Source organism: Nannobrachium achirus (genome assembly GCF_963921795.1).
Source record: "Nannobrachium achirus genome assembly, chromosome: 3".
Taxonomy (NCBI): Eukaryota; Metazoa; Chordata; class Actinopteri; order Myctophiformes; family Myctophidae; genus Nannobrachium; species Nannobrachium achirus.
The window spans coordinates 42,470,809-42,493,308 of record NC_137812.1 but is presented as its reverse complement, the minus strand read 5'-3'; the positions used below and the strand labels follow the sequence as shown (position 1 = coordinate 42,493,308).

Below are 22,500 nucleotides of genomic sequence, written 5' to 3'. Positions count from 1 at the left end.
TGTCACTTTTCCACACCTGCTTGGTTGCAGAAGAATTAACACTGTGTTCAAGCGAATGAGTATTTGTCTGGACTTTGCATTTTCATAGATACTTCATTTTTGCTATCTCAATTTGATGATAAAGTAGGGTATGCTTCTAGAGCTTCTACTGGTTCTATTGGGTGCAGACACACTCTCGCTGCCCTTTTCGGTTGCTTTCCAGGGCCGGAAATTCCAAGAGGGAATTGGAATTGATGAATTCGCTTAAATATTCGCTTCAAATTTCCAGTGACTCTAGCAGTGTTTATCTTAACCTTAAATAAGTAGCGTGGGTCACAGAGGCTCTTCATGGGTAATGTGCTGAGTATCATTACTGGCATGTATTTGACAGCAACATTATTGCATTAGCGAAATGGCTCTATTACATGGTGTACATCCAGTCATAAACATTGTAAGACAACATGTCCAAGATGAACTGTTGGGACGGAATAATTGGAGCAAAAGGAGTGAGAGAACGGGTCACTGTAGCGGGAGTTGAGATGCAGATTTGATGTGACAAACTCTTTGATTAAGGTCATCAATAATTGATGGTTCATGGATGTGTGTGACTGTGTTGCCACTCTGAGTTCCTCTGCAGAGTGGAAAAGCTTTTACCCTCCTTTTGAGAGAGTGCGTGTGTGGGTGGGGGGGTGACCTGGTTAGCATGTATGTGTGTGCGTGTGTGTGTGTGTACCCCTCAGTGAAGCGGGTAAATCGTGTGTCAGTTTCAGGGAGGAAGCTACTGGATGTCTTTCATCTCTCCGTTGTCTCTCACCCTCCCCAACAATCTTCTTCTTATTGCTTTGTGTTATTCTTTTTCTTCTCCTTTTCATCCCTGGGTTTTCATCTGATTTCTGTGTTCCCCTTTTCACTACGTTTCATCATCCTCCTCCGTCTGCCTGTAGATAATGACAGAACGAAAGCATGCCAAAGCAATGGCTGGAGGCGCTCTTCAGGACAGAATCCAGGCTGGATTGGACCTTCCCCTACAAGGTACTGTAGGCCTCCAACTCTGTGTGTGTGTGTGTGTGTGTGTGTGTGTGTGTGTGTGTGTGTGTGTGTGTGTGCACGCGCAAGTGTGTGTGGCGCGTGTGTATGTGTGCATGCTAGCAGCTAGCATATGTGTTATTATCTCACTGGTCTTATTTTTAACCACTGAAACCCCAGCATCCGTATTGTGGGGAAAACCACCTTTTTAGGAAGATCTACAAGTTCATGCAGATTGGCTATTTTGAGGGGAAAATATTTAATGTAGAGCGAAAACAGAAAAGACCAAGTTCTGTAAAAAGACCAAGTACTGTAAAGATTTTAAGTGGTAATGCTAGACAGTGGGGCATTCACGAATAGTGATTTTTAGTGTTCAAATTATTCAACCTCAAAGTATTCGAATACCGGTAGTCAAATATTCGATATATTTCTAGTGACAGTTGCATTAGCTGGCTCTTCCTCCATCATGACATCGAGTTTGCCGGCTGGCCGCTGTTTTTCCCACTGGTAATTAGTTCCGGAAGACGAAACGTGACGCATGACATCAGTATAGAGCATTAACCAATTCATCCACCAGGGGCATTGACAACTCATTATTATGACTTCCTTTCTAGCCAAGCTGTATAAACCATGAAAAAAAAAGCAAAAGAAAAAGTGAATATTCGACTTCGGTGAACAACGTTGAATAGTGACTTTGATATTCGAATATTCGGTGAATGCCCTACTAGACAGTTGTATTTGTTTGCGCTTCCTGATCGCTCTCTGTTTGTGTGTGTGTGTGTGTGTGTGTGTGCGCGTGTGCGTGTGCGTGTGCGTGTGTGTGTGTGTGTGTGTGTGCGTGTGCGCGTGTGTGTGTGTGCGCGTGTGTGTGTGTGCGTGTGCTCGTCCTCCCAACAGAGTTCCCCACACCAAAGACGGAGCTGGTGCAGAACTTCCAGGTGCTCTACCTGGGTATGCTGCCTGTGGTCAGACCCATAGGTGAGCCCTCCTGAGGACCACAATGTCTGTCTCTATGATTCTACTATACTTGTGGGGACACAAACAGATGCTAGGCTCATCGACTACCTGCTATCCTATAGTTTATTATTTTGACAGTATGTTGGTTCTTGGCTTACCTGTGCAAACCTTGTTTACTGAGGCACTACACAGTCTCTCTGCATTTGATGTATGTGATTACACTGCTTATTCTAAGCTTTGGATAAGAGCCTCTGTTGAATGCATACATTGACATTTGGCCTTCACAAGTGACACACACACACATACGCACGCACGCACGCACGCACACATACACATACATACACACACACTTCATGGCAAACCGCGGTCTGTGGTTTGGAGGAATAGACAGTGGGTTGATGACTTGTGTGTGTGTGTGTTCATCTTACAGGTATGGAAATTTTAAATGGTGCTATAGAAAGCCTGATGAGCTCTTGCAACAAAGAGGACTGGGCTCCAGTAGCACTCAATGTAGCAGACGCCACCGTCACCATCAGCAAAGACAAGGTGAGAGATTAGTTTGATAATTAGTAACAAAATTAATGGTCTTAAGATGATTGAGCAATAAAAGGCTCTGTGCAAATCCTGTGTAAAACGTTGATTGGTTCATCTGGCCAGCAGTAAATAAAAATGTAGGCTACTCACAGGTTTTGTGACATAATTATGTCGGGAGTGCATCCATGCGTCTGTTATAGGCAACTTTGGGAGAGTTGGATTAGCTGTGTAGATGTTGTACACAGTCTCCTCATCAAGAGTTTCAGTTCAAGTGGTATGTTTTATGGGTTGGGACCGTGCATTAATTGTACATGTACAGTATGCATATAATTAGCTTCCTGGTTTAACGCTACACAGCCTTGTGCTAGTATGGACAGCTGTTGCCTCTGACGCTTCAAATGCATGTGCATTGTTGTTGATTTGTGATAGGACAACCAGGCGTATTCATTAGATATGCTGTGACAGTATCACACAGAACTGCTACAGTACTCCTGTGAAACAGAGCAGCGCTGCTGTGAAAGGGTGTCTCTGACGTGTGTGCGAGAGAGAGAGAGAGAGAGAGAGAGAGAGAGAGAGAGAGAGAGAGAGAGAGCAGCTGTGGAGAGGCGCAGATGATTTGAAATGATTAGCGGGGGGTGATAATACTGAATGATAATATATTACCGCGGGTGTTTTAACAGGTCAGGATGTCCAGAGGGGATTTCAAATGTTAACGCAAGGAAAAAAGCAATCCCTAAGAATGGTACTTCACATCCTCAGTGCTGCAATAAAAACCTTGCTATTAACCAGGGAGGGTGGGGTATATGTGGGGTTATCTTCTTTATATGTGAAACTCCTATAAATAAATGAAAACCTTGCTACAGTATGTCCGTGCTGATCTCTGCTGTGAGTCATTTGCACAATCCTAACTGTATGGGTGGTTTAGAGTTCCACTGATTGACCCAGTGGGGTGGATGTCAGTGCAAATGAACTGTACAGTTCATGTCATGTTTGCGGTCTAGCCTCCTGTGTGAACCCTATCCTCATTAAAACCCATTTAGAACGGGTACACATTATTGTGTATCATTATTTTATGCTTTAACTATGAAAAAATAGCAGATATACAGTACAAGCTCACAGTGCTGCGAGAGATCTGCTATTTTTGAAAAATCGTGAAAATTAGAATTTTGACCTGATTCTATAAGTGTCTTTCAATCTGGCTATAGCCATCGTCAAAGAAAAGGTCCTTTTCGCTTAACTGGAGCTCAGTTAGTCTGATCTTGAGAGACTGCTATGTCAGTGGTTCTCAAACTTTTTCATGTGAAGGATCCCCAAACTGATATTTATTTGGCCACAGACCCGCATTTCAAAATATCTAGTTCCAGGGACCACCCAGAAGCAAAATTTTAGTTACAAACGTTCGCTTTGAAAATACATACGTATATTCAAAGATTTGCACACATTTTCACGGCTTTAAAAAAAATAGCAGATCTACAAGCTCGCAGTGCGGCTGTGAGCTTGTATATCTGCTATTTTTCACCTGTTAAAGCATTCAATAATTCTAGGCCTAAATGGGTTAAACAGATGACCGTAAGTGACCGTTCTGTTAGCCATCAACAACGTGCTCCCAACAGTAGACAGCTGGAGAAGCTGTGGCTAGAGCCCAGCTTTTCATCCCTCTTTGGTTCGGAGCCCTGATAAACTTCCTGCTAGAAAGCTCTTGCTGGGTACTCGTGCTGCTGATAGTTTATGCTCGGGGCACTGCGGTGAAATGAGTTGAGTCGTTTTTACCATCGGTGCAGGAGGGATGGGCTTTCCTGTGCTCCCCGCTGCCTTGTTAGAAATCACAGTCTTGTCAATAGTCCACAAATTAGAAACCTGAACACTAAACCTTTTCTAAATGTTTTATGTTATTGAGCTCTTGCCCTGCGCTTTCCACTCGAATGTGTACCGTGAATTATGAGTCATCTACAGCAGGGGTTCCCAAACTTTTTTGTCTCAGGGCACCCCATAAATATTTTTTTAATCCGAGGCACCCCGACATTATAATTTTCACTCCCAGCAACTAATATTTATAGCATATCGTCGTTGTCGGGTGGAAATATTTTATGTCCAAAACCGTTCGTTTTGTATTTATCATCTATAAAATGACTAAACTAGTGAAAACAGCCGATCTGCCATCACGGCACCCCAGGGTGCCCCGTCACCCACTTTGAAAACCCCTGATCTACAGAGCGATTCAGCACAAAAGTTATTTACATCCCTAAAGTTTGAGAAGACAAACGAATGTTTTTGAATGATGTGATTTCCTTTGCAGGAGGAAGAGGAGGTGCTGGTGGAATGTCGCGTGCGTTTCCTCTCTTTTATGGGCGTGGGTCACGATGTGCACACCTTTGCCTTCATCATGGACGCAGGTGGCTCGCGCTTCGACTGTCATGTCTTCTGGTGTGAACCCAACGCTGGGAATGTGTCAGAGGCTGTGCAAGCAGCCTGCATGGTGAGTTCAAGAAGTCCCTAAAGCCTCGGCTCTTTCACATCTGGAAAATGTCCAGGGAAGCATGTCGGTCGAGGTCATTGACCGCTGTTTCCCTTTCACACGTGTAGCCCACAGCAGGTGATTGTCCATGACAGTGTTACTCACTGTACTGTAGGGAGGATTTGTCAAAAATGGCAGTTCTACAAGCTCACAACACGGTCAGCTATTTTTGAATTGCCAACAAATCTAAAGTGCTTTAAACTGTTCCTCATGTTGCTGGGGACCTGGTGAAGAGTGCATTTAGAATGGACAGCAGTATACTCAAATGTGAAAATAAAACATTAAAATTTCTGGATGCCGCTTACTCTGTTTTAACCACTTTAACCCCAGCATCCAGACTGTGTCGCATTGCGACACGTTGTGACCTTGTAGATCTGCTATTTTTGGTGGAGATAATGTGTGGACGGGGAAAAATACGGTTTGCGTTCAGAGCCAATTCGGGTCCAGAGTACTAAGTCTAGAGGGCTTAAAAAGGGGTTAAAAAGTTACTTTAAATGCATGGTCCATAGTCCTGATAGAAAGGCTCATTCACTCCTAACAGGAAATATGGATTATGCAAAAAGCATGCACTGAAGGTCCAGAGATACTGTATAGGTAGGATTTTATACTTGCTCATGTGTGAAAGTAAAAATCTTTACAAGTTTGACTTGGGCTGTCTTGTGCAGTGTAGACAGATTAGTTTACAAATAAATCCATACCGTTGCTGTTGGGCTGAAACCTTGTATCTCCATATTTCAACGCTGTGGGTCTTATAAGAGCTGCTATGTAAATAATAACTACAGTGGATCTTATTCTAGTGGAACGGAGGTGGTTCTCTCCATTTCCTGAAAAGTAGCCATTTTGGACATACAAGGTTTGTGCCTTTGTTCTTTACAGGTTTAATGTTGCTCTCTGTATCCACAGGTTTCCTAGGGAGCTCAGAAGGGAAATGGGGGGGGGGGGGGGGGTGTTAATGAATTAATATTACACGAGAGGGTGTGCTTTACCGTGAATATTGGCACAACAGTGATGAGCCGAGTTCCGCAAGCAACACCGAAGTGGTGTGTGTGGAGAGGCAGAAGAGTCTACCGCTAAGAGCAAGTGCCAAGGGCCAAGCATTGATCATTAATTTGAATTAGCTGTGTGGAGGGAGATCTTGTAGGGTGAGTAGGCAGACTAATGTCAAGTTGTATTGCCACATTATTATTGACTGACGGATCACTCAAATGAATTGACTGACAACAGGAAGTTATATGCCCGTAATTCACTCATGGACCCTGGAGACTTGTGGATACATGTCAGCCCATTCAATGGCAACATGCGTCCTCATCCACACCGGGCATGTGAGCTTCAGACAAGCTGAATATAGGAGTCTTTCCAACACTTTAACCCATTCAGAACGGGTACACATTATTGTGTATAATTATTTTATGCTTTAACTATTGAAGGTGCCGCGCTGTGAGCTTGTAGATCTGCTATTTTTGAAAAATCGTTAGAATCGTTAGAAATTAGAATTTTGACCCGATTCTATAAGTGTCTTTTGAATCCTTCTAAGACTTTTTGAAAAACCTATGTTTCTATGTCAGCAATCTGGCCAGCCAGTTAGCTCAGTTAGTCTGTTCTTGAGAGACTACTATGTCAGTGGTTCTCAAACCTTTTCACGTGAAGGACCCCCAAAATGATATGTATTTGGCCACGGACCGCCATCTCAAAATATTTAGTTCCAGGGACCCCCCAGAAGCAAAATTTGAGTTACAAACGTTCGCTTTAAAGCTGTACTGTGGAAGCTGCTCAACTAGTGGTCAGTAGCGGTATTGCTTTTTTCGGCCGTTTTTCGCCGCGGACCACCGGAACGGGGGTCCGCGGACCACTGCGGCCGCCGCGACCCCCGTTCGCCGATACGAATCCATAGAGCCGTCTCCCGTCATTTTTAGACCAGAATTGAGGGAGTAGCATGCAAGATTCCTTCACCAATGTAAACACAGTTGCTAAGGGAAGCTATTTTCTGAAGAGACAGCAAGACTCGCTGTGATTGGCCGGTGGTGTATGATCGGCGCTGTGATTGGCCGGTAGTGTATCATGTGGGAGATGACATCATTTTGCCGGGAAATTCTCCCCCCCTCACAACTCATAGAAAACATATAAAGAGAAGGCTTCAGAAGCTGAAAATAACAGAGTGGGGGTTCTAAAACTTTAGCGATTTAACAGTTAGGACAATTTTAAGATTTGTTTTATAAAAAAAGTTACATAGTATAACTTTAAAAATACAAATATTCAAAGATTTGCACACATTTTCACAACTTTTTCAAAAATAGCAGATCTACAAGCTCGCAGCTTGTATATCTGCTATTTTTCACTGGTTAAAGCGTTCAATAATTCTAGGGTTAAGCATAACTCATGCAGAGGTAACTATGGCTTAAAGGACAACTTTGTTTTTTTACAACAAGGGTTCATATTTTAGATTGTAATTAGAGAAAAGAAAAAGTGAGTGTTAAAATGTTTTCATTTGCTTCGTTCTATTGTTTTATCGCGTTTACCATGCTAAAATGTGGGGCATGCGTACGCATGGGGGCATGCATACAAGGGGCTAAATGTCTTTTTAGACACAATAAGCCAGCAGTTTCTTTATTGCTATTTACAGTAACACTTCTAGCCCCCATAAGTCACATTCAACCATGAAAGGTTGCGTTGTATCTTGGGAATGGGCTTATTCTGTGTAAAATTACATATTTAGCCACTTATACGCATGCCCCCAACCACTGAAATAAGAATCTCTAAAACAATAGAAAGAAGTAAATGAAATCATTTTAACACTCATCTTTTATATTCTTTAATTACAATCTAAAATATGAACCCTTGTTGTAAAAAACTAAAGTTGTCCTTTAACAGAGTTTAACCCTCACGTCCCTATTCTGGGGGCAAAGATTCTGCGTAAATAGACAATCTACAAACATGTGGATCTACTTTTTTTCAGCAAAGACATTTAGTGTGTAGCAAAAACAGGAGGGACCCTAGTATAGAGTCCTGGGGGACTCCGGTCAACTACGTATAGGGTTTAAGTAGTTCTAATGCCCTCACAGCTTGCAGCAGTTAAACTCTAATCACAGTCAAGCAGGCCCTTTTTAGTAACACACAGTAAAACACTGGCCATTAGTGAGGTTAGTCTCTTTTTCGTGTGTGTGTGTGTGTGTGTGTGTGTGTGTGTGTGTGTGTGTGTGTGTGTGTGTGTGTGTGTGTGTGTGTGTGTGTGTGTGTGTGTGTGTGTGTGTGTGTGTGTGTGTGTGTGTGTGTGTGTGTGTGTGTGTGTGTGTGTGTGCTTGTCAGTGCAATTAAGTATGCCTTTGGCCATACTTTTGATCCCTATCAACACTGAGATATATAGACGTGCACACGAACACATGCGCATGCGCGCGCGCACACACACACACACACACGCAACAGTAAAACTGATTCACCGTGACAAAAGGTCATCAATCATTAATACTGATCACATCTACCAGTCTGCAGTACGCAACACCTCTCCACACATGCACGCACGTACACACACACACACACACACACACACACACACACACACACACACACACACACACACACACACACACACACACACACACACACAACAAACCAGTAAAACTGATTCACTGTGACAAAAGATCATCAATCATTCATACTGATCACAGCCGCTAGTCTGTAGGTAGGATCTCCCTACACCCACACAGCACACAGTGCACACACCCAATCACACACAAAGGTGTGTGCGCGGCTAAGTGCTGATTCACCCTCCAGTGGAGGTGTAGGATTTAGTATCAGGCCCTGGTAGAACAGGAATAATTCTAACCCGGTGTCAGACATGCGCACGCACGCACGCACGCACGCACGCACACACACACACACACACACACACACACACACACACACACACACACACACACACACACACACACACACACACACACACACACACACACACACACACACACACACACACACTCTCTCTCTCTCTCTCTCTCTCTCTCCCTGCAGTTCCATACTAAGCATCTTTTAATCCATGTTATTTATAATGCATCTCTCCCCCTCTCCCTCTCTCTCACCTCCCCCTCCCCTCTCCTCCCCCCCCCCCCCCCCCCCCCCACACACACCTTCTCCAGCTGCGGTACCAGAAGTGTTTGGTGGCGCGCCCTCCCACCCAGAAGGCGTGCGGCTCCTCGCCTCCCAGTGGCGACTCGGTGTCCCGCCGCGTCTCCACCAGCGTGAAGAGGGGCGTCCTGTCCCTCATCGACACCCTCAAGCCCAAGAGACCGGTCACGGAGTTGCCACAGTAATAGCTACAGCCAAACCCATCATCCCTGCCACCCTACCCACAGTCGCCATGGTAACCAGTCGCAACGCTGCCAAAACCCCCTTCAGTCACCATCACCTTCTGTCACCACAGACCCTAGTAACCATGGAAACAGAGGAAAAAAGAAAAAACCTGGGTGATGCTGGGTTGGGGAACGGTTAGATTATGGAGTAGTTCTGTGGGGGGGGGGGGGGATTTGATTTGAATTTCAATTCAAGAGTTTGAATGTCAATAAGAAATGGTCCCATCGGTAACATCTTGAACAGAAATGTAAAATGTTATCTCCTTCAAAGCCGATCCGAGTGGAATAAGCCTCCGGTTGCAACAACTTCTCACCAGAAGGCGACCTATATGGCGAGCTGAAGACCTGTTTGGCTAACGGCAATGAGAACCCACGGCATCCGAATGACGGTCATAAAGGTGTTTATGTAAATAGGAGCAACTCTCATCCCCCTCAGCACAGAGAAGGAGTGAGGAAAGAGAACAAAAAACAAAACAAAACAATGAACAAAGCAGGAAGTGCTCTTTTTGAGCACAAGCGAGTGTGGTGAGCGAATGTGTCGCTGCCCTGAACTCTCTTGGAACCCTGACCTCTCCATGCCCTTTGACCTGTTGATCCCTGATGTCTTTGTGCTTGTGCCTGTGCTTCCGCATGACCTCGCGTACCTGGCCACACCCCTTTCACAGCCCCCAGGAGCGTGTCTGTCCACTTAGTCTGTAGTCGCTTTGTCTCTCTGTCTTGGTTCCCCCTGCGCCCCTCTATTCTTGAAAGTGAAAGGAACTGGGATTGTATGGGATCACGAATACACGAGCAATGTATTCCACGTGGCCAGTTTTTGCATCGGTGTAGAGCTAGCGGTTCTCAACCTGTGGGCCGGGGCCCAATGGGGACCCCCCTGAGGGTCCCGACCCACAGGCTGAGAACCGCTGCTGTAGCGTAACGAGGAAGTCACTACAGACTAGTAACACTCACACCTCGGTCTCCATCACACTATTACAACTTACAAGTACACATCACACTGCATGAACCTTTTCTATAAACGTGAAACATTTAAGACAGTGACACTACAGTGCTGCTTCCAGACTGAAGGGGTGAGAAGTCTCGAGTTTAAAATATATACATATTTTCTCCTTTATTTGTTGTTAGTTTCTTGTCAGTAATACTTGCTCAACTTGCTTTCGTGTGCAAGAGAACTCTGGCCGGTCTAAACGAGAGGTGATCTTTCACCCGGAAACATACTTAACATTTTCATTTACACAGTTCAGTCCCTATTGTGACACACAGAAACATCCTTAGTGTTAATTTAACCCCATTAAGAACGGGTACACATTATTGTGTATCATTATTTTATGCTTTAACTCTTGGAAAAAATAGCAGATATACAAGCTTGGTGCCGCGCTGCGAGCTTGTAGATCTGCTATTTTTGAAAAATCGTGAAAATTTGAATTTGGACCCGATTCTATAAGTGTCATTTGAATCCTCCTAAGATTTTTTTGAAAAACCTATGTTTCTATGTCAGCAATCTGGCTCGCCATTGTCAAAGAAAAGGTCATTTTTTTCCCTCAAACCTTTTCATGTGAAAGACCCCCAAAATGATATGTATTTGGCCACGGACCCCCATCTCAAAATATTTAGTCCCAGGGACCCCCCCCCCCCAGAAGCAAAATTTGAGTTACAAACGTTCGCTTTAAAAATACATATTATATTCAAAGATTTGCACACATTTTCACGACTTTTTCAAAAATAGCAGATCTACAAGCTCGCAGCACTCGGTGCTGCGAGCTTGTATATCTGCTATTTTTCAATAGTTAAAGCATTCAATAATCCTAGGCTTAACCCCATTAAATGCACAAATGGAACCAAAATGGTCCCGTAACGATTTGTCTCAGTTTACTTTGAACACTTTTACTGATTTTACTTTTACCTTACCTTACTTTTACCTCCATGTTCCTCCCTTTCTGACTTGTTTGTGTTTACTTATACCGGTTCCTTCTTTCATTCTCACGCGGAGAAAGGACAGACAGACAGGACAGGACAGATAGCCATAGCAGAGGAAGGGAACGTCTCTCTTCCGGCCAGTGACAGAGCGCTACACCAAATAACAGGAGAGACGCAATGGGCATGTTTGCTGCTGTATGATGATTCACATGCTGGACCAACCCCACTGACTTGACTTTGCGTGCTACATTAAATCCCGCCTCTTCCAACGGATCAAGGACCACTGGAGTCAAGCCTCTGAAGACTTGGTGTCCACTAATAAAAGGGGATTGATGAAATAAGAATGGCTGGATGAGTAACTGCACAGAAAAGTGGAGGAATGTGCTTTTTTTTTCTCTTCACCTTGGTGTGGTTGCACTGGCTTTTGTACACATTGGATCTCTGGACATTCTGTAGCCCCCCCTTAGTGGTGTTTGTGACTGATGCATGTCCAACCGCGGCTGTTTTAAAAAAAAAAAATAACAGAATCTTCTACACAGTAAACTCTGCGATGTTACTTAAACGCTGATACACCTTCAGAGTTCCATTAAACCACTTTCAACCTGCCGTCCCTATTTTGGGCATGTCACTATAGGCAGATATTAAAATGTATTTTCTGGAAATGTTCAAAATGAGCAAATAATAGCAGATCTACAAGCCTAGACCGTTTGTAGAAGCTCGCCTAAAAAAAAAAAACGCTTCCAAACGCCAGAGTTAAAAATATGTCTGCTCTCAGGCAAACGGATAAAAACGTGCGAGCGCCAAATAAACGATCATTGCCTCGCCATGCTGCTGCTGGTGTTTTTCCTAAAACACGGCGCTCCCGTTGTAAAACTATTCAGAACAAACGCCCCTTAGTGGTTAGCGTTCAGGATTTAGCTGTGTAGAGCGTGGAGGTCAGGCTGCTGTCTCTTTGTCTCCTGGGTTCTGTTCACTTGAAGCCACCACTGATGTTCTGACCACCTACTTCTGTCTGCCATCATCTGTGCCACTAGGACACTTGCTTTGGTCTGTTTTTCAGTGTTCTCGTGCAAATCTCACTCTGTCACCCACTTGTACCTTATCTAACCCACTGGTTCTCAAAGTGGGGTCCTTGAGGGGTTTCCAGGAGGTCAAAGATGTGTTAATATGCCAAACACATATCAATTTGGGGGTCCTTCCCATGAAAAGGTTTGAGAACCACTGTTATTACCAACTGGTTGAAAATAAATGATATGAATACAGTACTAGCTGAACCAACCAATGGAAGTCCCTTCCAGGGGCTATGCTGCAATATTACTGCAGGGTTTTCCTGGGGCTTAATAGTTCCTCTTGGTGGTGCTGCAAACATGTTAAAACAACATTCAGTTATACCGGTATATTGACCATATTCACACGGCAGCTATTTTGCACTTGCATCACACTCAACTATATGGGGAAATTCAGACTGCTGTGTGCTGTGCTCATTTGTCTCTGCAATGGTCTTATGCTTAATTTATGCTCTGTCCTGCGATGGTGTCGTTAACCAAAAATGGCAGCTCTAAAAGCTCACAACCCGTAGCGAATGGGACACACTTTGAGTCTGTAGATCGGCTATTTTCATCACCCAACACATAGTCCTGCAACAAAGCAAAAAATTGGGATGAAAATGATTTTGACTCGAATATTTGGTTTGAACCAGGCTTATGACACAAGTGCAAAATAGTCGTGGTGTGAATACGGTAAATACGGTAAATGTTGAATAATTAGCCATGTTTGCTGTGTGGCTCTACTGTACCTCTGGTGTTCTGACTTTGATGTCTGCAGTAAGAGGCGGAACGGACCGGTCGTAGGAACTCGGGGGGAGAATAGATTTGAGATTGTGCTGAGAATACCACGAAGCCTTCTTTTGTCAAGAGGACATTGAAATGTGAATGAGATGCCAAGTGTGTGTGTATATATTATCCCGAATACATTGTAAGTTAACATTTGACATTAATTACCTTATAAGCTATCTTTTAATTTTGAATGTCTGTAGTTTTCTATTGTTTTCTTCGATGAAATGCCTTTTGTTAAAGAACACACTAAGATGGCCAAAGTGTAAAATATTGATATATACAGTACATTGTTGTAGATAAGAGAACAAGAAAAAAAAGAACAAATATTGATAAACAAGCGAGCGAGAGAAAAGAGAAGTGATCAGAAATGTTCAGTTATCTGTTGAGTTGATACAGAAGTTATCTAATCTATGCATTATTTTGATCTCAAGAAAAGGACGTCACAAAAAAGCCTTGCATGCCATATAGGACAGTTGAAAGAAACGACTGTATGTACTGAACAGAAATAATTTTTTATTTTATTTATTCTATTTTATAAAGGTATATACTGATTTTATTAGGACGAACAAATAAGTTAAGTCTGTTGTCTCTTATTCTCTCACTCCCCGGTCAAGTCACAGTTACAGAGAGAGCGAGAGGCAGGCAAAGGAAACCGTATCTTCACCTTGTACAGTAATGCACTGTGGAGACTGGAAGTGTATGCAAGGTTGAATGTCTGTAGATGAAGGTGATGATGAGGTACACTTCCAGTCTCTCAGTCTATCTCACACATATACAGAAACAAAAAAAAAACACCCACAAAGCACTCACTCCACACAGATGAACGTATCCGCTTCAGTTTGCTGCTCACTGATTTGTACACCATATCAATGTAACCTATTGTGAGAATAAACAGCATTGTAAAACTTGACGCCTGTCTCTTCTCTCCGTGTGTGTTTGTAATGATCAATGTAAGCAGAGAGGATGCAGAAATGAAGGGGAATGAGTGTGCGTGTGTTAGGGCATTCACGAATAGTGATTTTTAGTATTCGAATTATTCAACCTCAAAGTATTCGAATAGTCGAATATTCGACAGGACTGGCCAAACTGTCAAATATTAAGTAAGCAAGAGGCGAACATTGTAAAAATAGCAGATCTACACACTCACCGCGAGGCGTTGTGAGCATGTAGATCTGCTATTTTCACAATATTTATCTGTGGAACCGAGTCACATTAAATGTAATACCTACAATTCCAAGTGCTTGTCAGGGTGGGGGTCCCCAGTTCAAATATGTTTATTTTGGTGGTCACGGCCTAAAAAGGTTTGAGAACCCCTAGCCTAGTAAACGACCAACTTCCGTAATCCAGTAGGATTCGGTTTCCGGAAGAGGGCGGGTACGAGGCTAGAGAACCCCTGGTATAGAGCATTAACAAATTGATCCACCAGTGGCATTGACAACTCATTCTTATGACTTCCTATCTAGCCAAGCTTTATAAACTATATATTTTTTAAAGAGAAAACAATAAAAAGTTAAAAACAATAAAAAATAGACGAATATTCGACCACGGTGAACAACGCCGAATAGTGACTTTGCTTTTCGAATATTCTAATATTTGGTGAATGCCCTAGCGTGTGTGTGTGTGTGTGTGTGTGAGTCTACAGGGGCGCGAGCGGAGATCGAGCGGCTGAAGGGGACACCTGTAAGGACTGACTACTGTCACTCCCGCTGCTCAGAGAGCTGAGGCTTGGGGAGGAAGTTGGGGTCAGCACCAAATCCATGGGGTCCATCTTTTTACCTGTGGCCTTATTTGGACTTTCTGGTTTACCAACTACTCCCTGGTGTGGCTTTTCGGCCTTCTTGGGTGTCTTTTTCCCCGATGGTTGTTTGTAGTGTCTGCGGGGAGTGGCGGGAGCATGCCAGGATGAGGGATGTTTCTTGGGGGTTTTGGGGGTAGGTGGGACGGACTTGGGTTGTCTGGACACCATTGTGGGTGGATCCGAGGTGTCTTTCTCAGGGAGGGGGGTGATTGGGGTGGAATGGTTGGAGAGGGTAGGTTTAGCTTGAGTTTGACCAGGAGGATCTAGTGTTTTGTCACTTTTGTGTGGTGTTGTCGATGTGATCTTCCTATAAGCCACTTTCTTCCTTAAGTGATGAGGACGGGTTTTGGTTCCCGCTGAGGCTCGACGGGATTTACTCAATGGCTGTTTTGACTTCACCTTATGCCTCGTAAGCCTTCTCCCCGTCTCCCCTTTTCCTACTTCATCACCCTTCTCTGGATCCCGGGCTCCCTTCTTCAAGCCCTTGTCACTGGTTGACCTTTTCCTTTCCGGATCCTTCCCTATCGCGAGCTTGGAAAGTGATTCACTGGTGGCTGAGGTTGTGTCTTTCTTCCCGCCGCGTCCCTTTTTAGGAGCTTTCACCGGCTCAGGGACAATTCCATCCAGGAGGCCTTTAGCTGCTGCTCTTGCAAGCACTTCCTGGACAGTTTCGGTCTTGATAGCGTGCGCCTGAAAGGAAGAGAGAGGAGTAGCGTGCAATGGAGAGACACAAGAGCACATTAAAAGTACTGGTTTTGTGGGCAACAAATCTGAGTTTATGCAGAGAACTGCAGAGGATGTAAAAGGGATTGGGGGGGAGGGGGGGGGGCTTGAAAAGGGGACAGAGGGAGAGAGAATAGCAGAGGGGTTTGTGGTTGCCCACAGAATAAGGTCTGGGACATTATTCATGGGCAACATGACAGTTGCAGTCCCTGGTCTCCTGCCATGCCTCCATTCTCCTCTTCACAGAGGAGAGCACAACATTTGAGAGCACAGAGTTCCTAATGTGTCTGTAGTCTCTGTACTGTACGTTTTATGAAGAACTGAGATACAATTCCTGAGACAGATTGGTTCAGGGCACTACAAAGAGACAGCTGGTTGTCCACGCAGTGGTCTCACGCTCACACGCATTCACACACGCAGGCACGCGTGCACACGTGCATACAAATGCCCACACACAAGGAGAATTGTGTCTCGTTCTGCAGTGGCATTTAGACAGAAGATAATCCTTTAAATCTCTTATAAGCTCAACTCTCCCCTCTATCTCTTTTTCTTTCTTTCTGTCTGCCGCTCCCTCTTTCTCTTCCCCCGCTTTCCCTCTCTCGCCTCTTCTCTTGCACTCTCTCTCTGCCTCCCTAAGTGTCTTATCCCAAATGAATTGTGTGCAGCAAAGCAGTTATACAACTGCAGATTAATTTTTTATTCTACTCCTCTTTTCTGGAGTTTTTTATGTGTGTGTAAGTGGACCTGTTTCATTTTGACTTAGACCACAACCCTCTTACTTTATGTCCAGTTATCCATAGACTTGCACAGCTCTGAGGATACTGCTATCTGTATAGTGGAATAAGCTTACGTCTGCAGTGGAATAAGATGTCTGTAGTGGAATAAGCCTACGACCAACATGTTGACCTACTGTAGTCTGCCAGTTGGATTAATCACATAAACCTAGTGTTACAATTTTTGCATTGCCATTTTAGGTGATCTCAATTCTGGATTTGTGTATGAAATAGGGTATAGCCTACGTTGTTAACCTATTAGATTTAGCAGTATTTGTATGCATTTCTACCACTTTTTCGAGTCACGTGTTCAAATACTGGATTCTGATTGGCTAAATTCCGGAGGTTATCAGAGGACAACTGCCGCAAAGTTGTGTGTCCGAGATCAATGCGCCTCAGTGTACATCCGGGGACTTCAGGAGGTCCTTTCCCCCAACCAACAAATGACGGTGGCAACGGTCCTATGTTTACTAACGTGCATGCTATAGTCGCCGATTTATTTGGATCCAATGCAATCCGCCAACTTTAAAGCCCCTTTTCTCTGAACCTATGCCTTTCTGGAAGCGAACAGCCTCTATTTACGGCCGGAACGGTACTTCTAACTGACGTTAGCTTAGCTGTAAGCTAGACGCATGGATTAGTATGGAGTTGGCGCCATCTGTTGGTGAGTAGAAGATGTTGTTTGTGGAACTATCTGCTGTCTCGCGGAGGTTTTATAGGCAATAATGATTGTAACTTAAGATCCTTGCAAGTTACAACTATGTGTTTTCTTTCATGTATACGGGAAAAAGTGGTAGAAAAGCTATTTACCACTCGGGGTCGGACATTATGCTCTCATAATGTCCTGAGTGATGGTGTTATCGGACTCGGCTGCGCCTCGTCCGATAACACCATCACTGCGGACATTATGAGAGCATAATGTCCTCTCACTCGGGGTAAATTGCTTACTTCTTCGGCATTCATGTTTCATGTAACTCCCATTGGTCTGACAAAGATGTCTAATTTGCTGCGATCTGATTTGTAAAATATGTTCTAATTCAACTGAAAGAATTCCTGAATGTACTGTGGTCAGGGGCGTCACAAGGGGGGGGGGGGGTGGGACCAAGGTGGAGGGGCCTTAATTATTTTATACTTTAGCCATTGAAAAATAGCAGATATACAAGCTCACAGCGCGGCACAGAGTGCCGTGCTGCAAGCTTATAGATCTGCTATTTTTGAAAAGTCGTGAAAATGTGTGCAAATCTTTGAATGTATGTATTTTTTAAGCGAACATTTGTAACTCAAAGACTTTTACATGAGTGCCGTGCTGTAGCTTGTACATCTGCTATTTTTCAATAGATAAAGCACAAAATAACGCGGTGAATCCTTGTACCCAGGGCCCAGAATCTGGTGCGACACCCCTGACTGTGGTTAACTATAAAACTCACCTTCTTTCCGTTCTCTATAAATGGCTTATTTCTCTATGCAATCACCACATTCCCTACAGCACATCTAACAAGATTAGATGCCATGCTCCTGCATCCTCCTCTCCCTCTCTCTCTCCAACATAGGCTGCAACGCCCAGGATGATGGTGGACTTGTGTGGGCTGTGGTGAACTGTCTAAGCAGTGACACTATACTAACCGAACCACAAGCTGTACTTCTGATGTGATCTGGATCGTCGTTGGAGTAGCTGCAGATCCAATTAGAGATGCTTATTAAATTCATCACCACTGCACTGACTGAAAACATGGAATACTGGTTGGTATTGGATGCATGTGTGGGTGTGTGCAGGAGTACAGCATGAATCATTGAAAATCAGGTACACCATTCACTGGCAGAGGATAGGAGTTGTGCTCCCATTATCTTCTTTCCAAATTTGTTACAAACCCCCAAAACATGCACGCACGCACACGCACACGCACACGCACACACACACACACACACACACACACACGCACACACGCACACACACACACACACACACTATATATATTTACATCACTTGTGGGGATATTACATAGACTTCCATTAATTTTTATGCAAGTCCTGTGGGCTTGCCCTAACCTCTATCCTTAAACCTAACCCCTAACCCTAACCCTAAACCTAACCATTGTGGGGACCTACTATTTTGTCCCCACACTGTCAGAGGTCCCCTGCAGGTGACTGTGTGAGCATGCGTTTAGTCCCCATAAGTATAGCTAGACAAACTCTCTCTCTCTCTCACACACACACACACACACACACACACACACACACACACACACACGATAGCCACTACCTTTCACACACGCAACAGAAACACACATTTGTATACCGTCCTCTCCCTGTGCCAGTTTGAGAGCTGTAGAGGATCAAAGGAACTAGCATCTGTTTTTATACTCCTTTTTAACGATTGAGGGAACAAGGTAGGACAAGAGAGTGTAGATGACGGAAACTGCAGGAGTAACGGGAGGCCGGGGAGAAGAAAGATGGCTGCATCACCTTACAATGTGCAGGGAAGGCTGTGAAATGGTATTTCATAAGGTGAAATATGCTTTTTTTATGGAGCATTGGAATAATGCTGCTGCGTGTGTGTGTGTGTGTGTGTGTGTGTGTGTGTGTGTGTGTGTGTGTGTGTGTGTGTGTGTGTGTGTGTGTGTGTGTGTGTGTGTGTGTGTGCACGTTTGGCTGTGCAGACAAGCAGAAATGTCTGACCTCCCTACAGACAGACAGTAAAACAGTGCAGAATCAGCACTACTGGAAGGGTCTTGTCCCAAAGCAATCACACATGCACAACCCATGCGCGCACACACACACACACACACACACACACACACGTGCACATATGCGCACGTACATACACTTTACACTGATGCAGGTAGGTCCGCATGTACACACATACAAACGAAACATACAGTAGATGCATGAGACTTGACAGTGCATGCACACACATCATTCTAATTAGCACACTCCTTCTGCTTTCTGTAGGGTTTACTGGAGAAAGAAGTTCTCTTTCTGCACACACAGGTTCATTATTTCTCTAACATTTTCCTTCACTCTCTCCATGTCTGTCTAGGGCTGTCACGATATGACATTTTACATGACAATTAATTGTCATTCAAATAATTGGCGATTAGCGATTTTTGTCGTTGATAATTACATTTCTGTTTGGCTTTTAGGCTTTGAAGTTGCACATGGCAGATATGATACATAACCTAAATATACAAAGAAATTGTGGACATGACAACTTTCTACTTAAAAAATAACATTGATAGTGGAAATAGCCGATCTACAAGCTCACAACGCGTCGCGATGCGACGCGCTGTGAGCTTGTAGATCTGCTATTTCCACTATTTTTTACTTTAAAAAGAATATATATGAAACATCTTCAACATTCACGATTATGAAGATTGTGAAAAATAATCATCGCGATTAGACGATTATGTAATAATTGTGACAGCCCTATGTCTGTCACACACTCTCTCCAGTCCAGTCTGAGGTCTTTGTTTCTCTCTCACCTCTCTGACCAGCCGTGCTATGAAGCAGCCGTTGGTGACCTCAGAGGGTTCAATCCTGAAGAACTTGTGTCTTGTTTTGTCTCCGACAGGCCCTGACCCAGAACCTTCAGAGAAAACTGGACCATTCACCCTATGGGAGCAGCACAGAAGCAGGTTAGAATACGGAGCAGCCAGCAACTTTAAGTCCTGGAAAAGTTGTGGATTTGCTTTCTTATGTGTGGATTAACACGGCCACTGTGGTTGATATTACTGTTTTTGATACAAATACAAGTACATTATCGCCAGACCAGGTGCGCAGTCGACCGTGGTCAACCAAGTAATTAGTTCACAAGTGTAGAGGGGTTTAAGACAAGTGGTTAAATATTTAGCATGCCGTATAGTCAGTGTATGGTGTTTTGAAACAGGGGCGTCACAAGGGAGGGGAAAAGTGGGACTGAGTTACTAGGGCCCAAGGTGGAGGGGCCTTAATTATTTTATACTTTAGCTAATGAAAAATAGCAGATATACAAGCTCACAGCGCACCGAGTGCCACACTGCGAGCTTGTAGATCTGCTATTTTTGAAAAGTCGTGAAAATGTGTGCAAATCTTTTTTAAGCGAACATTTGAACTCAAATTTGGCTTCTGGTGGGTCCCTGGAACTAAATATTTTGAGATGGGGGTCCGTGGCCAAATACATATCATTTTGGGGGTCGTTCACATGAAAAAGTTTGAGAAGCACTGATATAGAAACATAGGTTTTTGTCGTAGAGTTTATGTTATAATGATTGATTAAGTGACGTCAATAACAGTAGTAGATATTATATTATCATGATTGATTGTGATAATCTCGGTACCACAGGGATTCTGCCCTAAGCAAAGGAAATCAAACCCTAGTTATACTGGCATTGCAAGGACAAGCTGTAACATAAACAATATCTATCAACCTAGGAAAACATCTTACAGAGTACATCATGTTGTCTGTAATGCATGATACCGCATAATCTACTCTTACTAACGTCACTCATAATGAATCATGATAATATAATATCTACTACTGTTATTGACGTCACTTAATCAATCATGATAACATAAACTCTACAACATTTTTCAAAAAACCTTAGAAGGATTTGAAATATTCCAAGACTTGCCCAAATTGTCAAGATTTTTCAAAAATAGCAGATCTACAAGCTCGCAGCGCGGGCGGCACTCGGTGCCGCGCTGTGAGCTTGTATATCTGCTATTTTTCAATAGTTAAAGCACAAAATGTGAGTGAATCCTTGTACCTACCCAGGGCCCAGAATTTGGTGCGACACCCCTGCCCCAGTGTTGTACCCGAACGCGTTCAAAGAACGATCGTTCATGAACACGCTCATATTTTGGGCGAACGTGAACTGAACGTAATTGTTTTCGCTTGATGAACGATATTGTCGAACGCGGTCATTCTGACGCCCGTGAACGACGTTCGTCGGCGTTCGTCGGCCGTTCATGCGGCGGTCCGCGCCTCCGCGGTCGTCTGTCCTCTGCTCCTCTCGTCTCTCTTTTCATTCACATGCTCTAATAGTAGGCACTGCACGCAGCGCTCCTCGTGAACGTTCCTCCATGCGGTGCTGTCTGCACTCTGCTGCTGCACTGTTAATCTCCTCCTCGTCTCGCAAGCCTGACTGACTATACTTTGTCCTATGTGTGTTGCACGGCGAAAATAGCTGATCTGCAAGCTCACAACGCGTCGCATCCACGAGACAACGTGAGCTTGTAGATCAGCTACTTTAACCAACGCGGAAACATGCTGTGCACGAGAAACGTCTGCCTTCTAGTGGGGTTCCTTGTACATGTAATTTTTTGTTTTTTTTCTAGTGGGGTTCCTTGTACATGTAATTTTTTGTTTTTTTTCTAGTGGGGTTCCTTGTACATGTACTTTTTTGTTTTTATTTCAAATCTGTGTTAAAGTTTCTTTCACTTCCAATTTGTAGATTATGGTCTATAGAACAATTTTGGTTAGAGTGTCAAGACAGTAGATTGAAGAAAAATATATTTTTTGCCCTATTTCCAAAATGACCAAAATCGGAATTGTGTTTTTTGAACAATGTCTTAGTTTTCCCACAACTGCTGTGTAATATATATATATTTGTATTGCTATATCAAGTCAATACTGTGTGGGGAATCAATTGGAGTCAAATATTTGTTTTGAATATTATAATATTTCACACAATGAGACAATAACATGGTTATTACATTCAGCCCTTCACAATAAGGGTGCAGGAAGACTGGGAACTAGGCAGTGGGCACATAAATATTGTGGGCACCTCAATGTTAAGTTGGATGAAATTATTGCTGTGTGTGGTTCTATATGGGCTGAGTCAATAATTTTGACAAATAATAGCATGCAGCAACGTCTAAACATTTATATATATATAGACTTTTATATATATATATTTTCCTTTTTTTTTTTTTTTTTTCTTTTTTTTTGAATAGCCAAAAGTATAAAAAAAAATATGGTTAAAAAAAGAACTAAAAAAGAACTATGTAGTTCATTTTGGGGAACCATGAACTTTAGTTCATAATGGGGAATTATGAACTAAAAATGAACTAGTTCATTTTAGAAGTTCTGAACTTGAACTTGAACTAGTTCGTTTTTAAAGTG

At 43.5% G+C, this 22,500-nt stretch overlaps 2 protein-coding genes across 2 annotated transcripts in view; one reads left to right on the top strand and one right to left on the bottom strand.

Annotated features, from left to right (window-relative positions):
• Window positions 1–9,320, top strand: part of LOC308282264 (amyloid beta precursor protein binding family B member 2-like) — a 54,315-nt gene extending 44,995 nt beyond the window's left edge. Inside the window, 5 exon segments of the mRNA XM_080722610.1 lie at window positions 924–1,011; window positions 1,903–1,983; window positions 2,393–2,508; window positions 4,793–4,972; window positions 9,142–9,320. Coding sequence (XP_080578736.1) covers window positions 924–1,011; window positions 1,903–1,983; window positions 2,393–2,508; window positions 4,793–4,972; window positions 9,142–9,315 — 639 coding nt within the window. The 3' untranslated portion in view covers window positions 9,316–9,320.
• A 5,418-nt stretch (window positions 9,321–14,738) lies between these two features.
• LOC308282263 (putative methyltransferase NSUN7) overlaps window positions 14,739–22,500 on the bottom strand; it is a gene marked incomplete at its 5' end in the record, with an annotated part of 21,965 nt that continues 14,203 nt past the window's right edge. The window contains 2 exons of the mRNA XM_080722609.1: window positions 14,739–15,594; window positions 19,880–20,009. Of these exons, the coding sequence (XP_080578735.1) occupies window positions 14,743–15,594; window positions 19,880–20,009 (982 nt within the window). The 3' untranslated portion in view covers window positions 14,739–14,742. The remainder of the gene's footprint in view (window positions 15,595–19,879; window positions 20,010–22,500) is intronic.